At 47.4% G+C, this 16525-nt stretch overlaps 1 protein-coding gene across 2 annotated transcripts; it reads right to left on the minus strand.

Moving 5' to 3' along the window:
• Positions 1-2720: 2720 nt before the first annotated feature.
• TTL (tubulin tyrosine ligase) lies at positions 2721-16343 on the minus strand. Of its 2 annotated transcripts, none has more exons than XM_048936704.1 (7): positions 16041-16343; positions 12644-12722; positions 10674-10906; positions 7884-8019; positions 7522-7791; positions 6572-6715; positions 2721-4666 (listed from the first exon to the last, which is right to left on the minus strand). In XM_048936704.1, exons 1-7 carry the CDS (start codon positions 16195-16197, stop codon positions 4549-4551), a joined length of 1137 nt encoding a protein of 378 aa, XP_048792661.1. In that variant the 5' UTR covers positions 16198-16343; the 3' UTR covers positions 2721-4548. The 2 variants fall into 2 exon arrangements, with proteins under 2 accessions (XP_048792661.1, XP_048792660.1); XM_048936703.1 differs by lacking the exon at positions 2721-4666 and adding an exon at positions 4684-6234.
• Between the last annotated feature and the right edge of the window lie 182 nt (positions 16344-16525).

Consider the following 16525-nt stretch of genomic DNA (forward strand, 5'->3'; position numbering starts at 1 on the left):
TGAGGACAGACATGGACACAGCGGCTGGAAAAGCACGAGCTGGGAGCCCCGCCGGCTGTACACGTGCATGCTGACGTGCAGGAGACCAGCAGGGAGACCCAGAGCCGTAGCAGGAGCGTCCCACGCACCCCCGGCATTGGCTGCTCTCTGAGCCACGGCTCTCTGCAGTAGCTGACACTGGGAATGAGACACCACCGTTAACGCATGTATGGCGCTGCGCAGCTCCTCAGGGAAAGCTGCGTGCAGAGAACACTAAATGCTAGGATGGGGGACATGCAAGCAGTCCTAAAGGGCACTGATGACAACAGGGCACAGCAGCCAGGTGAAGCAGCATATAAGACCTCCACAGACTTCTCTGGTGTTTTTCATGGCCTTCGGTAGGAGCACAGGAGCTGTTGCTGCCACACGGGAGTTTGCAGATACCCAGGGTCCAGCTGGATCAGACCCTGCTGGTCAACAGCCAGAGCACCTGGGTCCTACATCTTTCATGGCTGACACCGAACAAAGATTAGAGACATCCTGCCATACAGAGGGTATCTTCTTGAAACCCAGCACCATCCTTTGCAAAAGCTTAGGAAAGAAACTAAGACCTATTCTATTGACCTTTTAGCTGAAATGAGCTAGAAAACATTTGTTTTTGCATTTTTATAAAAAAACAAACAACCCAAAGTCTCCAAAGGGTTTGTGAGCATTACTTGCAAGGCGCACCCACAGCTGCAGTGCTCATGCCTCAGCCACATGCATGTCCTCTCCTGCTTGGTTAATATACTGGACAAGAGCTGAGGCACTATGCTGTCTGTCCTCTATCATTTTCCCCCGTACTTTACCTCATAAGCATGTTGAAGGCAGTTGGTAAAGAGTCACAGGCAGTACCTGCTGTTTTCCTCCAGCAGCTGTTGCTTATTTTTAAGAATTCAGTACAGATAGCAATGATCAAAGTGTCCCTGAATCACCAGCTCCCCGAAACCCAGCTGAAATACAGATAATAAGCACCTGCACCACCTGTAGTCATGGCTTTACCACTGAACAGAAGCCCTACTTTTAAGGGTGCAGCAGAAACAGCCAGGTGGTAACGTACCACAGTGCAACCCCAGATGAAAACAGGGGAAGAAAAGGCCTTAAGAGTTGGGCAGATGTTCCTGAGACTCCTGGCTGTCCGCTGCTCCCTTGAAGGACACTGCATCTTCCTATGCCCTGGCTGCTTTCCTGGCATATGTCACTCCACCAGCATGGATCTGTACACTAAGAAAGGGAGCAATTCAATTTTCACATTTCCCTTTTGAGAAGAAAATAAAGATGGCTGGAGTGTTTTTCATTTCTTCAGCACAGGGAACGTTTTATTTTCTCACTCTGCACACTGAGTAGCTTGAGACCACTCAGTGTCCCCTGTCACCTCACATACATCCTGGACGAGGGTGACTGCTATCAGGTCCTGTCTTTGCTGGGGAATAAGTTGTATTGTTAAGCTCACATTAGTTTAAGCTAGTTTTAAGCTAACAAGAAAATGCCAACGGAGACATGGTGAACATGGTGCTTACAGGAAGAGTAGGGTTGGTCTCTTCTCACTGGTGACGGGACAAGGGGAAATGGCTTCAAGTCGCACCAGGGTAAGCTTAGGTTGGGTGTCAGGAAAAACTTCTTTACAGAAAGGGTTGTTAAGCGCTGGAATAGGCTCCCCAGAGTGGTGGTTGATTCACCATCCCTGGATATGTTTAAAAACTGATGCTCAGGGACATGATTTAGCAGAGGGTTGTAGAGTTAGTATAGTATGGTTAGGTTGTGGTTGGACTCCATGATCTTTAAGGTCTTTTCTAACCTGAGCAATTCTATGACCCTATGATTCTATGAACAGGTAGCTTTGCCAGTTAACCATTACAGCCTAACTGTTTACCATGGAATGCTACCACCATGCTTTGCCTGGTTTGCATGGAAATTTTGACACCTCATATGCTACCATAAGATTAAAAAAAACCAACCAGTTCTTTTCCCACATCTCCTCTCTCCCAGTCTATGACTCACTACTTCCCCACTGCCTCCTGACCCATGAGCCAAAGAGCTCAGGGTGATCCTTCAGCATACACACAAGTTCCAAAGCCGGAGACCAGACCTGGCACTTGGGAGTCCTGCTCAGAAACAAAGCCACCTCACAGCACTTGCAGCCCAGGCTCCTTTGCACACAGCACAGAGGAACACAGCAAAGCCGCTCTCTTGTAGCTACTGCTCCTGGTCGCTTCTCAGTGTAGATCAGCTCACCTTGTGCCTGCCACACACTGGGCAGATGCTGATGCATGCAGCACTCAGAGCATTTACAACTTCAGAGGTGTTCATGTGGCCTTCTGGAATGCTTCCTTTCTGCAGTGCTTTTGCTGGGTCTTGCCAAGTGCTCTGTTCTCTTCTGGATTTAAGCATCCTGGTGTGAAATGGCACCATGCGTGGATCCACAGCATTTTGCAATGGACGTCTGTGCCGTTGCAGTACAATCAAAATGCCTTACTCCAAGGAGGCCAGTACACTTCAGTTCTGCCTACAGAAAGGTGGCAGGACTGTCTGTTTGCAGAGCCTTTAGCTGGCACAAAGACCTTTGACATTTCAGTCATGAGCAGAGACAAATACATCACAACACCAGGATCTTGTGAGAGGCAGAAATCCCTCTCCTTGATTTGCATCCCATTACACACAGGCAGCCAGAAGACTGTAACCTCCATGATCTCCTCATTTTGGGTAACAGGAACCAGTTTATTTCTGTGCCAACTATCTCTCCCTGCCAGAGGCAGCAGAACACAGTCCTGACCTCAGCAGCACACTCTGCTCTCCCGCTGCAATCAATTCAAACCCCCAGAGCTGCGGTTTTCCATGACGGTTTCCTATGCAGTGTGTGGGGATGTCAATCAGATCATCCATGTCCTTCCCTCCTCACTGGGAATCAGTTCTGCGCTGCTTGAGCAGGCACTTGTTTGCAATCTGCCCTGAAGCATGTTTTCAAACATGTAACCTCAGAGCTAACATACATCCACGCATCGTGTGCAACATGGAAAGAAACTCCTAACCCAGGACCACCAGCGTGCAGCACCCTGTGAGCACTCAGTTCTTCGCAGACACTGCTACAGTCTCTTGAACAGTGAGATCTAATTGTTGAATTTTGACTCTTCATATGAAAATCTGGGGTACAGCACAGACAGATACCACTCACACAGCCAGCTGCTGTTAGAAACGCAGCTGTGCTCCACACAGAACATTAAGCTCAGGAAGGGTTTGCTGGGCCTATGCTAAAAATTCAGATAAACTTCACAGAATGGGTAATATGCCAAGGACTTAGGGTATACTCAGAGTAGATGTTAGCTCTGAAATTTAGGGTCCTCAAGGAATTTAACTTCCCCACAAGAATATCACCCTGTCCCAGCTGTGTGGCAAACCTATACACAAAATATATCCTGGTCTGCAGTATCTCATCCATCTTCCCCTTAGCTGGGACTGAGCAGTGGATTGTGGTATTAAGTTGTCAAATAGAAGAGAATCAATTTGATTGGATCAAAAAGAATAAAAATCATTCGAGTTGAGAGGTTTCAGATTCCAGCCTCAAGGGCATAAAGTTGAAAGCTGAGAGAAGAGCCTAAATTCACATCAGAGTCTCAGAAGAAGCTGAGAAGATTGGCTTCCAGCTATGTGAAACACTCTTAGCACAGAAGTGATGCTAGAAATCCAATGGCCTGCAGGTGAGCCCCAAGGGAAAGTCTCTCCACCTGTTTTAAACAGAGTCCAACTGCATCAGACTTGGATGGAAACTGATCAAATCTCATTAGGAAAAGGGATAACTATAATAAACAAACTGCCTTCCCTGCTTCGGTTAATTCACTGCCTGCAGTTCAGCACCCTTTCCAACAGCATCCTTGCCAGTCATTGCTTGGGTGTTCAGCCAACCAGCTTTGAAAATACCCAAGGAAACTGAATTCTTGGTGTTCCTAGTGTTATGCATCCTGTGATGCAAGACAGCTTGTTCCTTTCTACAGGATAGAGCAGGAACAAAGGAAAGGAGTAACCTATTTGGAGCTGAGCTAAGGCACTAATGATGCAGTAGGTGAGGAAAGAAGAAACATAGTGGGAGGAGTAAAACTTTCCAACCATGACATCCCAGAAGATCACTGCAGTCTTCACTCAACTGCCTTAAAAAAAAAAACAAAAAAAAAAACAACCACCCATGTTATCTCTATAGAAAAGAAGGAGCTAATACAGTATTATAGTATCTCTGTTGGGGTTTCATCTTAAGGTTATTTTGCTATACTCCCAGAGATTTGTTTCAGGTATCAAAGTCACATGAGCTGTTTTCTAAAGTAGATTTTGGTGAATGCAGGCAGAGTTGTCTCAGCAGCTCTGGCTCATTGCAGCTTTATGTAGATGCCTGTTTTGTTGTTTTTCCTCCATGACCTTCCAGAAAAAAAGAGAAGCCTGTCCCTATCACTTTTTGGCATAATACTGAGATAGGCCATTAAACAGTGCTGACCCAATGGGTGCAGTCTCTCCTTGTGCACAGCAGATGCATTCCTGTAATCATCACAGTTTGATAAAGATCGATGTTGGCTGGCTTGCCTTCTGTCCAGTGTCAGCAAGGGGGAAAACACTAGAGATGGCTACATCCACAATTCCTTGGCAGAGTTCCGCATATAGCTTCCTAAGAGATGAGAGAGAGACAGAGTAAGATGCCCAAGCAGAGCAAACCAGCAGGTCTCCCAACTTCTTTTCATATAGGCATGCATTTTCCCAAAGGGAGCTACAAGATCCTGCTGCTGTTACAGTGGCTCCAGGGAGGCTAGTGGTGGATCAGGCATTTCTTGATATCCTCCCCTCCTATTTCAGCAACTGTCTTCTTTTTTAACGATGCTCCCATTCACAACATTGCTCTCTACAGCTTGGGACCACAAAACCTGTTATCTGAGTTTACTGTCAGAACAACAGACATTGTAGTTGCTCAGCAGTGTCTCCCACCTTCAGGACTCTCACCACTAGATGCATGGGGAAGACAACTGCTGAGAACACCCCATAGCAGTTTCTCAACTCAGGGAGTCATGATCATCATGACCCTGTACAAGTGGAGGTGTGGAGCTGTGCCCCAGAGAGACTTCTCCGATGTACATGTGATTTGATTAAATTCTGCAATGATGTGCAGTTGTGCACAGTAACTTGTAAGCTAGGCACAGATTTCACAACACCACTCCTTGGAAGAGTTTCATAATGGTAAGGCTCATACAGAGCAGGATTAGGAAGAAGAGAGACACTGTGTTTGAGGAATTGAGTTAACAGCAGCTTTGTTTTCTGCTGAAGGTAACACCTGTGTAACCTCACAGAACACGCTGGAGTATGGCATACAGAGCACTACAGCTGTCTTTACTAGAATTAACAATGTCACTCTAGCTGGAGCTTCATGACAGTAAGACACTTTTTCAGCTTCTGGGCATGTTGCTGCTTCCAGTGCTATAAATTAGAATAGCCCTGAAGTGAAAAAGCCACCAATAGCCAAAACTTAGCTCATCTGCTTCTCAAGGCTTCCAAGTGCCATGCATAGGTACAAAGCAACCAGAGCATTGTTGAAACCCAAACCTATGCAGCAGAAGCCAAATTCTACCCACACATCAAAAAGGAGGTGCCAGGCAGAATTGCATCATGGTACACATGATGAACAGGACATTCTGGACAACAAACCCCCCCCCCAAGGTCTAGCTCTGAAAAGGCTTCTGTGTGGGCTGCCTGGTAGGATGATCCCTTATTTCCTTCTCTAGTATTAGCAATGATTTGCTCTAATTTATATCTAATATAGATTGATGCACATAATATAACATATATAATTATGTTATCATACTATTTACAGCATATATGATAGTCATATGTATATACAAATAATTTTGAAAATATAATAATGCAGACAGTGTGGAACAGCCTGCTATGCTGGGTCTGTATATGGTATAGATGCCTATTTAGGCATCCTATTCCTAGTTTTCCACAGTTGTCTCAATCCCATGAAACAGCACTTCTCACTGTGCAGAGATGCTCATGGCCATGGCTTTGTGGCTGTGGTTGTCACAGCTCTCAGCTGCAGCTAGTAGAGCATTTGATCTCACGTCTGAGGCATCCACAGAGTGCTCTGGAATCCTGATGCCTGCAAATTCAGTCACCTGCTTCCAGCTATTACCTTTAAAGCTATGCATTATTCTGTGCTCACGTGAAGAGCAGCCACCACTGTCTCTACAAGAGAATGAGAAACCACCTGAGGTCAAAGGCATTAATTCTGCAACATACCCCATGGTGTCAGTAAAAACAACCCAAGTTATATTCAGATCCAGTTGTTCAGAAAATGAGATTTAAGAAGGAAAGACGCTGGGGGAGGCCAAGCACAGAGGCAGCAGCAATTAATTTAAATTGACTGGCAGTTAGAGCAATATCTGGTATGGATTTGCCTGGGAAAGGCCCCTACCATTCACTTTCTTCCACCTTTTTTGTTTGGAGCTGGTATGCAGCCATGTTTTAAGCAAGTTATGTGAACAGTGGCATCACAAATGTATTACAGAAGCTGGCTACTTACTGGGCACAAGCTGGAGCCCCATTGACTTCTATGAGCCAGACTTTCAACTCCTCATCAACCATAAAGTCAAAGCCAAAGAGCTGGAAGCTCTGGTAGTGAAGATGCTTTGTGCTGATTGCAGGCTCTATACACATAAGGCAGCTTCTGTGATGGGAAAAGCACAAACACAAGGTTAAAAGCCCTGCAGACACAGTCTGCGCTGCAGTTTCTGAGGGCGAGTGTACAGTACAGTGAAGTGGATGGGTCACTTGCTGCTGCAGAAGGCAGAGCCACAAAGGATTGTACCCAGGTCCTCAGGGAACTGACACTTGGAGCTCATTTGCCACTGAAACCCTCAAAGTTATGTCTCTTTGGCTTAAGTAATAGCAATGGAGTATTTGCAAAGGAAATTCTGCCATGGAGGACCACTTTTTCAAGACCCAGCTTCTCCCCAGCACCATTATCTCTCCAGACAATTTCCTCAGTGCCCAGAAAGCAGCTGACAAAGCTAGCTTAGCTCTGCTTGGAATTAATAAGACAAAATGCCTTGCAGCAAGGCGTGCCGCTTGCTGACAGCAGGGGAGCACTGAGATCCTGCAGATTTGAGTCCTGCTTCATTTCCACTCATATGCCCTATGTCTTTTTTCACTTCAACCTTTCCTATATCTATCATTTGACCTACCCTCTTCCCCCACCAAGTCATCTCACTCCCTTATGAAGCTACAGCCAGCAAAATGCACACATATTGGCACACCGCTTTTAGAGAACAGCACCTATATAGTCCCTTATCTGCTTTACCATTGAGCAATGACATTGGGGTCCTGGCTTTATCTTCAGTGCATCTCTGAGCCACAACTCCTGATCCAAGCAAATGAAACTCCTCCCTTATCTGCCTGCCTTCCCAGCTGTGTTCACACACACACTCTGTCACTCAGGGTTTATCTATCCCTGTACAATAGGTAGCTGGTTACCTTATTATGTGTTTGATTTGCAGTAAGATGCTATTCTCCAGCGTTGTGTTCAGGGCATCCATCAGATACTGGTTGAACTCTTCAAAGAACATTTCATTCCCTTCCTCATACCGCCCATAATTTTTGGAATATTCCTTCTGAATGCAGTGATTGGTCAGGTGGCAGGTTTTGTCCTGGAAATTAGCACTGTTATATGGTTCGGAAGAGGTCCGCAGGACACCCTCTCTGTAGAGGTAGATATTATATAGATGATCTACGAGAACCCAGCTCCTAGGGGAAAGGAGAACAAACTCACGTCCCACTGGCTGAACAAGAAACAGCACAAACCAGTATTACAGTAGCCAAAAAAGCAACCAAGTTACCTGATATCAAATTTGCGATGCCCTGGCTCCAAAAGAAGAGGCTTCTCCAGGTATTTCTGAATCACGTGCACTTGTCCCTGCTCATCAATGAAATCCAGGAGCTCTGAAGCCTCTGAAGAAATCAGGATCCCTTCCCCTGGCACAGAAAAGAAAAGAAAAAAAATTGGTAAAGATCATTGCTGGAGCTCTTTCCAGGCCCAAGTGGGTCATAGCTTGTTTCCATGACAAAACAAGCAATATACAAGAACCAACAACTTCAGAGCTGATTGCTGCCTGAGCAATTGTCACATTTGCATGAAGTCAGGTAGCAGACTGGCAGAGCTATATCTCTCTTCCCTCAGCACAGGGAATTTGGTTTCTTCACAGCTGGAGCATAGCTGGGAACCACAGGTTCCAGAGATAACATGGGGCTTTTTGGCAGGTAGGCGGCTATTTTAGATGCAAGTGGATGCACAGCAAAGAGAGACCTTGGCAAGAAGTGTGGCAGCTGCTTTGTATGGGGGATTTTGTTTCCCTTTCTGGCAAGTTTTTTTCCATCTGGTCTTGGAAGGGAGGAACATTTAGCAAGCATTTTTTAATTCTGTTTTGCTTTTCTCTGTTTTTCAGCAATTTGGAAAGCAGGGTTTTGGCAGTTTGTGAGGTTTTTATTTATTTTGTTTCTTTGGGAAGGGAGGTTTGTTTTTCTCCTAGACTCAGACTTTCTTCCCCTGCTCAGCTTTTCTCTTTGCCAGAGGCAGTCACACATGCATGCATGTGCAAACTGTGTTCCTCTGCTCACTGAGTCCATTTAAATTACTGCTGAAACCACTGCTGAATTAGGAAAAGAACTGTTTCAAAATGCTCATTCACGTAATCAGCGTTTTCCCCTGCATGGAAACTATTCATTAAAGAATTTAGACACATCTTTTAAATACTATCAGACTTTGGCTGAAGCTGTCACTGTTCATTTCTTGCAAGTCTAGCAACAAATCCACTCAAACAAGCTCAAACAAAATTATCTAACAATTCTCAGCTGGAAATGCTTCATTAAAATACTTCTTTTTTTTTCCTTTTTCTTTTTTTCTAGTGGGTGGGGGAGAGGGGGGTGCAGGGGGGGGACAAGAAGGAAGTTTTTTAGTTCCCTGATTACAGCAGAGCCAAGCAGACACTTACAATGGTACAGTCACAGGGCTAAGCACGGGGGGAAAGGAGGAAAACAGCATCTCTTTAAGCCCCTGCAGCAGGAAAATCAGCAAGTATCTGTCTGTGCTGGACAGATGGTGAACTGAGGGAGTGGTTAGCTTAACTGTGCACCTAGTCAGCAGCCCAGTGAGACAGAAAAGCAGCTTATGTGAGGGCCACTGTCTCTGTTCTCAAAGACAACACAAAAATCTCTCAGCTATTAAGTCAGAGCATCCTAAACCTTTAGTCTTCCTATTACTGATGGACAATCAAGTCTCTTCTAGAACTCCTCAGAGTCAGGAGCTGTGCCTTAACTGAGTCTGGCTGGGCAATTAATACTGACAAGCTTTCCACTTCATCAGAAGTAATCCCAAGACATTTAGACCTGCTCTCTAGAAGATTAACATCAGGTTTGCTCACCACATGAATTCCCATCTTGAATCTTGCAGCACACCAATGAATACAAAAAGTTACTTTAATGTAGAAAAGAAGGTGAGATTACATTTGAATAAAATATGTGGGGAGTTTAAATCTCTTCATGCTGCAGCAAACAACAGCCACTTTTTTCAGTTTTCCAGATTGTTTCTTTGCCAGTGACACTAAACAGACACACTTCCTATCAGCAGTATGATAAAAGGACCCATTTCCCCTTCCTCCCCCATTGAAAAATACAGTCTTCTGATGCTTTGCAGTAACACAGCCATGAAAGCAGAACACCGAGGAAAGCCTGCATGAAGGAAAGTTATATCCTGCAGCCACTCACCTCTGGCTTTCACACTGCCTGATGATTTTTGTAAAGCTGCATCAGAAAAGACTCTGCAAATGTGCCTGTGGCCTTGCTACCTTTGAATGGACCGAGTTCTTCACAAGCAGCAAAGCAAGTTTCCATAAAGCAATTCTACCAGCATGCCAGTGATACTGCTATGACGCTAGATAGGATAATTACCAAAGCATTACATTCATAGCTGTGTCCAGCTATCTCATCTTAATAGCTCATAATTTTTGGAAGGAGGGATACGTTATCATTTAAGAATCTGTATGTTATCTATTATGTATCTTATTCAAATTAAGGGAGTACAGATATTGCATTGCTTGCTTTTGCTCTGCTCCCTGCCCACATTTTGGATATAATTTGGATACACTGAGCTCATTGACTCTCACTCTCAAGTGTGACCACGAGCTGGCCACTGGCACCAGGTATTTGAGTTGGTTGGAAGACAAACATTGGTATTTCTGCTCAGCTGAAATCAGGTTTAGATGCAGCATGATAATGTTTCCTGCTGTCATGGACGACTACTGACCTGTTTGATGCCCTCCTTCTTATACCTCATTCTGCTCCCTCATCTCCTTTAGCCCACATTCTCTTGGCCTGCTTCTCCCTGCTGCTTTCCCCCTGCAGCAAACCTTCTTATATTTTGAGGTGTATGAGTAGAAAAAAGGGGGTCCTTTCACTGCCATCCATGTCTGCCTACCATATGCACATTACAGATTGCATATCCTTCACATAAGGAGCTCCATGTCACTAAGCAGTAGCCAAAGCCTTTCACGGACAGGCTTGGGCTCAACCAAACCCCATAACTCATCTAGAAGGAATACTTAGAAGGTGGCTCATTTTGCTGGAGAACGAACCTTTGGCACCAGCTGATGACTTGGCAATCCACACATTGCCTTCTCTGCCTTCCTGACGCCTGTTGTAAGCTGCCAAGAAGACCTCCCTCTCATCTGTCCTCGTGTTGTTTATAAGATGGTGAATTCCATTCTGCGCCGGAGCCACGGGGGTCTTCAAGTTAGTTGGGTAAATCACATATGACTCGGGAAACCACGTGCAAGACTCTGATAGCTCAGGGCTTGTCTTGATTAGCCTAGATGAAAAGATACAGGCTGATAATTTCCAAATTGTTAATCTCCAGAGTGACCTGTGAGGACATCATTTAATAAGTACAAATCTCTACTAACTGGGCTCTTTGCTTGGTGATGAATAGTATCTTACAGATAATCTGGATTCAGTTATTGTGTTCTCTTTCTGTCTTTGAAATCAGGGTCTTCCTATACAGATTAAGGCAACTCAAAATTGCAGCTCTTTGAACCAGATCTACACACTTCTGTTAAATATCTTCTAGATACTATGGATGTCATGAAACAACCAGCAGAGGAGAAACCACTCTAGTTAGAGCTTGCAGTGACCCCTCTGCACCATCTCTGCACAAGGCCACTGAGGAGGCATGATTGCTAAATACACAACAGGGCAAGAAGGAAGCTGTGATAACAGCAAAGGAGAGCCAAAGCAGTAATGCTGGGCTTTTGATCACATTCCCACTGAGATCAGATCAGACACCTTAACTGTGATGGAAGGCTGCTGGGAATGCACTGAAGGCAAGGATACGGCTACATGTTTCATTTTCTGAGGTGCCCAGGATACCCTCTGCATGCAGCCTCTGTTCCCTCTAGCAGATACTTTCTCCTATCAGTTATATCAAGAGATGCCACCAAACTCCTGCCAGTGGCGCTCAGGTTTGTTATCCTTCAGAGTCCAGGAAGCTGCCTGCCTCTTTGAACATTTGCTGTGTTTTGCTGAAGGCCAATAGCAGAGCTAATTACGTGCTGACTCTCTCCATATATTTGTGCCTGTCTGTTGAAATAGCAGTCAGGCAGTGACACCCTCAGATCCCACTGTCAGAGGAATGTCATTTCTGGTCCCTTGGGTTCATAAGTGTCTTGATGCGTGACTGACTCTAGAGCTCAAAAGGTCATCCAAGCTTCAGGAGAGAAAAAAAAGCAGAAGCACTTTTGATCCTTGTCCAGATCCTTGGTGGCACAGAAATCCAGCTGGGGAGTGCATCAAATGCTTAAGATATACTCTTAGTGCCTGACACTATTACCATTGCACAGAAAGCTTCTGGGACTAGGTTCTTTGCAGAGGAAGGAGAGGCCTCAGAGCAGCATGCAGCCTGCAGAACTGCATCAGCAAGAGGCAGGACGGACACTAACATGGAATGAGATTCTTGGTGGAGGCCAAGAGTTCTGACATGAAGAGGTCCTAATGGTTTGCAGGGGGACTAGGGTTATCTGCAATGAAAGCTCACTGTTGTTTCCCCAGGAGACTGTGGCATGGCTGGTCGTGCAGAAATAACTCCCAGAGCCAGCTCTTCCTGGAGATGTCTCCAGACATTTGCTTGACCAACAAATATGATTAGCTAAAGGCATATTAGTGCCTCCCCTCTGTATGAATCAGAATAAAAGGAGTAGGTTTTAATCAAGTAGCTACAAGGAGAAAGAGCAGATATGGTTTGTTTTTTCTTTGTTTGTTTGTTTTTCCTTTGATTTGGCTCTAATCTGCAGCTCCCTGTCTGCCTGATTCAATATACTCTATTTTTCCAGCAGATGTAATTCAGTGGAAATGCCATTTCCCCTGAAGTTACAGAGAGGTCATTGTGCACAGATATCTGCGTAGATCAAAGCAGGGATCTGAAGACAGCACATGCTAGGACATTCCCAGGGCAACTGTTCAGTGAAATACCCTAAGAACAGCTTGAGCTGTTGACAACAGATAGCAGAAATATTTCTACCAACCCCATGCAAGTATTCAGTAAATTTCTTACTTCACCAGGGATGCTTTGCGGCACAGCTTGTCTGCTCCCCTGTAATAATTCACCAACTGCACAAGTCCAGGTTCGTGGCCTACAAGGAAAAATAGAAGGGTCAGACAAACTTAAATTACTGAAGGAAAAAATACCTGCTTGGTGCAAGGGACCCATGCAGCAGGGAAGAAAACCAGTCTGTCTCCTCGCCCCATGTCAAAGAAATAGGAACTGAGCTGATACCAGCTCTGCTGTTTTCTTTCCTTCAGGGAAGAAGGCCTATGCACTTACTCAAGTCTGCTTTGAAATTGCCATTGCCATTTTCCAATGGAAAATAACCATTTCCTAATTTATACTGGGAACTGGCAGAGCCACCCAAAAACATTCTCCATTTGCTGGTGGCAGTTTTTAAGAGCCAAGATTTCACTCAAGTGCAGTAGGAAGATGAAGTACATCACAGCACAAAGATCACAGCTTAGAAAACAGCCATAGGGATTTTGCTTTTCTTTTGTCATTTTTAGCAGGATTCCCTTTGGGCCCAGTTAAAACACTGAAAAATGTTGAAAGATTTAGCCTCACTGCTCATACTGGGCTTCACACCACAGCCTGCCTGTCCTCACCCTTAAACACAGTGCAGACACCCGTGCTCCATTAAGAGCTCTCTGCTGCAACAGGCCGGAGGGTAATGCAGATCTGGGCAGCAACACAGCCATCAACGTGCAACAGGTGAACAATGCCTGAAGCAACACCTGGGGCCCTGTGACAACAACCAACAGGAACACGAATAGGGAAAATCTGACAGGAAACCACTCTGGTCTGAAACACGACCTTGAGGGAAACTCCCAGGCATGACATTATTTGCATTTTTGCCTTCTCATTCCAAACAAATGCCTTTGGGAGTGATTTAAGCCCTGAACAGCATGCAGAGTTTTAGTTACCCTCCTTGGAGTTTGCCTGAAGAAAAAAAAAAAAAAAAAAAAAAAAAAAAAGTCCAGAGAAAAGATTAACTGAAAGACCAGGCACCTGCAAGATCACAGATAGTCAACATCTACTTCAATTAAAAAAAGAAAACAAAAAAAAACTATGGGTCACTATTTTATTCACAGATCCTTAAATGTGAGAAAGCTGAAACCCATCTTTTGGCAAAAGATCTGCAATTTCAGGTACTTCAACATGTCACACACTGTCACACACCGATTTACTGAAAGAAATTAGCAAAAACTCTCAAGACTTCCTTCTGTTTCCAGTTTATTTATTTTGCTTGCTTCTTATAGGAACTGAGGTCCAAAGATGACCTCACTATTCCAAGTGGACTCACTGCTTAAGGGCATGGTTAGCCCAAGAAGTAGGAAATCAGTGAGTACAACTGGAGTGCTTGCAGCCAGCCAGAGGCTCCAGCTGAGTTCCCACCTCCATCTCTCTCCCAGGATGCACAGCCTTACAGCTTTCTGAAATGACGTCTGTTTCAAGCCTCCAGAAAAACCAAGTCAGCCTGCATGCAACAGCTGCTCAGAGGGACAGCTGGAGGAAGATATACCAGAGATAGTTCTACAGCTTTTTGGAATGCATACCAAACCCATGGTTTTTGTCTGAATCTACTGATTTCAGGCAACCAGCTCCTGCTATAGAAGGATGGGTTGAAGAAGCCAGTACCAAAGTTTAGTCCCCCTCTAACAGTTGATGCTGCATCTTGGCTGCATGAAGGGTTTAAATTTTCAGGCTTTCCACTGCAACACATGCTGAAGAGCTTGCTGAAGCCCTTCCATCATCCCTGGGCTCTTCTCCACTATGGAAAGATTTGTTAAAGAGATTGAAATGCACAGCTGGACATGCTGTGCAGGTCACATCAGAGGACCGTGCTGGGTCTGTGACAAAGTCTGATGATCAAAGTCACATCTTCATGCCCGGCACATTAGGGTACAGCTTTGCTTGCTGTGGCTGGCTGCAGCACCTGTGAGCATCCTCACTGCTTTAGCTTCCCCTCTGCTTGCTGCAAACAGCTTTGTGCTGGGAAGTGACCAGACGGCATTTGCCATAGGATGTGGGAACTTTCCAGTTGCGAATTCACGTGGAAACAAGGGCAGAGGTGCTGGAACTGATGAACTGCAGATCTGAAAGAGCAGTGCTGATTGAATGGTGCTTGGTTTGAATTACATGAAAGGGGCTGGAAAAGCAGTCTTGCCCTCAAGTTGATGGGGTGAGGAGATTTCTCTTTATCCAGTGCCTCTGCAGCCTGAAGCAGTGCTGCAAAATCACTGGAAACCGTGGTGAATGAGATGGAAGGAGGCCAGGAGGGTCCTGCCAGACTTCTGATGCAGAAATAGGGGATCACAGAAGGGAAACACTGCTGTGCTTAGCAGCATGCTGATCCTAAACTGGCTTCAGCACTCCTGGGGACAGGAGCCAGCATGGGGCCAAAACAGCAGCTGGCACTCTGCACGGACAGCTGCCAGCCCTGCAGCTCCAGCCAGCTTGCCACCAGCCACAGGCAATGACACTGCATCTCTGCTTCCCACCCCACCCCACACTGCTGCCAGTGCCTCGCATGGCTCTTCCTGCTTTTGGGCTGAGCATGGCCCTTTCTCTCCCTGCTTTCAGGCTTTTCCCTGTCCAGCACTGGACAAGCACTGTGCAGGGCAGGCAAGAGACAAATCTGTACAGGGGAGCCCTCAGGTCTTGTTCAGCCATGGCCACTCATGCCGGCAGGGGAGACAAGGAGGGTGGAAGGCTTATTACAGACACACAGCCTTTCACCCTGCCCCAAGCAAGAACCAGATGTGTTCACAGTCTGAACAGAAAAAGGCCTCAAGAGCATTGCTGCAGGATGAGGCAGGCTCAGAGGGGATCCTGAAACCAGTGCCCCCAACATGCAAGAGCCAAATAAAGGGAATGCCCTGCTATGGGGTGAGTGCCCTGTGTGCCAGCGTCTTAGCCCCTCCACCCTGCAGCCCCAGGCCGGGCATTCTGGGGGGACTGCAGAGACACCATCCTGAAAGCACTTGGGGAAGGTGATACTTCGAGTTCAGCAGAGGGGCGGCGGTCCCCAGCCAGGACTGCCCAACCTCAGGCTGTGAGGTTGCTGGAGAAACCCCCTCCCAGGGCTGGGAAGCGCCGCACGGACCCACCGGCCTCAGCCCTTTGTTCTGAGCGACGCCGGTTGCGGGGGTCCTGCGACAAGGAGCCCGGCAGACGTATGGGGATCAGCATGACTGGTAAGGGGTGGGGAGCGGCAGGCCCCAGGGGGCCCGCAGGACGAGAGGCCGTGACAAGCCGGGGGGCTGCGCCCTGACGCGGGGTCCCCCTCCCTGAACCGGGGCCCGCTCGGGCCGAGGGGAGCGGCACCACGCCTAGCCGGGTCCCCGCGGGAAGAACCGAGAGACGCCCGGCGACGAAGGAGGCTGCCACGGCTCTCCCTTACCCAGCCTGCCGAAGGGGAGCCGGTTCCTCTCGCCCAGCATCAGGTTGAAGCGGGGGTTGTCCTTCCTCAGGCGCTTCCACTGCCCGGTGGCCAAGAGGAGCCGGGAGACCTCCGCGTAGACGCTGCTGTTCTCGTCCCGCACCACGAAGGTGTACATGGCGGCGGGGCAAGCCTACCCCCGGGGGCCCGACGGGTGCCCCAGGCCCATGGGGCCCCGCCGCAGCCTAGGCAGGGCCCTCCGCCGCCGCCGCCCTCGCCGCCTCCCGGCCGAGCTCCGCATGGCCGGGGCCGCCCGCCCCTGCGCGCCGCCCGCCCCGCACCGCGCCACGCCGCAGGGCTGAGCTCATCGCGGGGAGGGACCGCGAGGCGCCGGCGGCTGCGGGGCGGGGAGGCCCCGGCACGGGCCTACCCCGGGGTGGGGGGAGGGTGGGCCCGCCCCGGCGCGGCACGCCCCCGCCCCGGCGCGGCACGCCCCCGCCCCGCCT

This window comes from Lagopus muta, chromosome 2, assembly GCF_023343835.1.
Source record: "Lagopus muta isolate bLagMut1 chromosome 2, bLagMut1 primary, whole genome shotgun sequence".
NCBI lineage: Eukaryota > Metazoa > Chordata > Aves > Galliformes > Phasianidae > Lagopus > Lagopus muta.

Bases quoted from the DNA above. Each gene is read 5' to 3' on its own strand.
- TTL (XM_048936703.1), bottom strand. From the start codon at position 16,197: ATGTACACCTTCGTGGTGCGGGACGAGAACAGCAGCGTCTACGCGGAG. The intron at 12,723-16,040 runs GTAAGGGAGAGC...TTTTCCTTGTAG, and splicing joins GCTCCCCTTCGGCAGGCTGG to GCCACGAACCTGGACTTGTG. The intron at 7,792-7,883 runs GTAACTTGGTTG...CCTTTCCCCTAG, and splicing joins CATCGCAAATTTGATATCAG to GAGCTGGGTTCTCGTAGATC.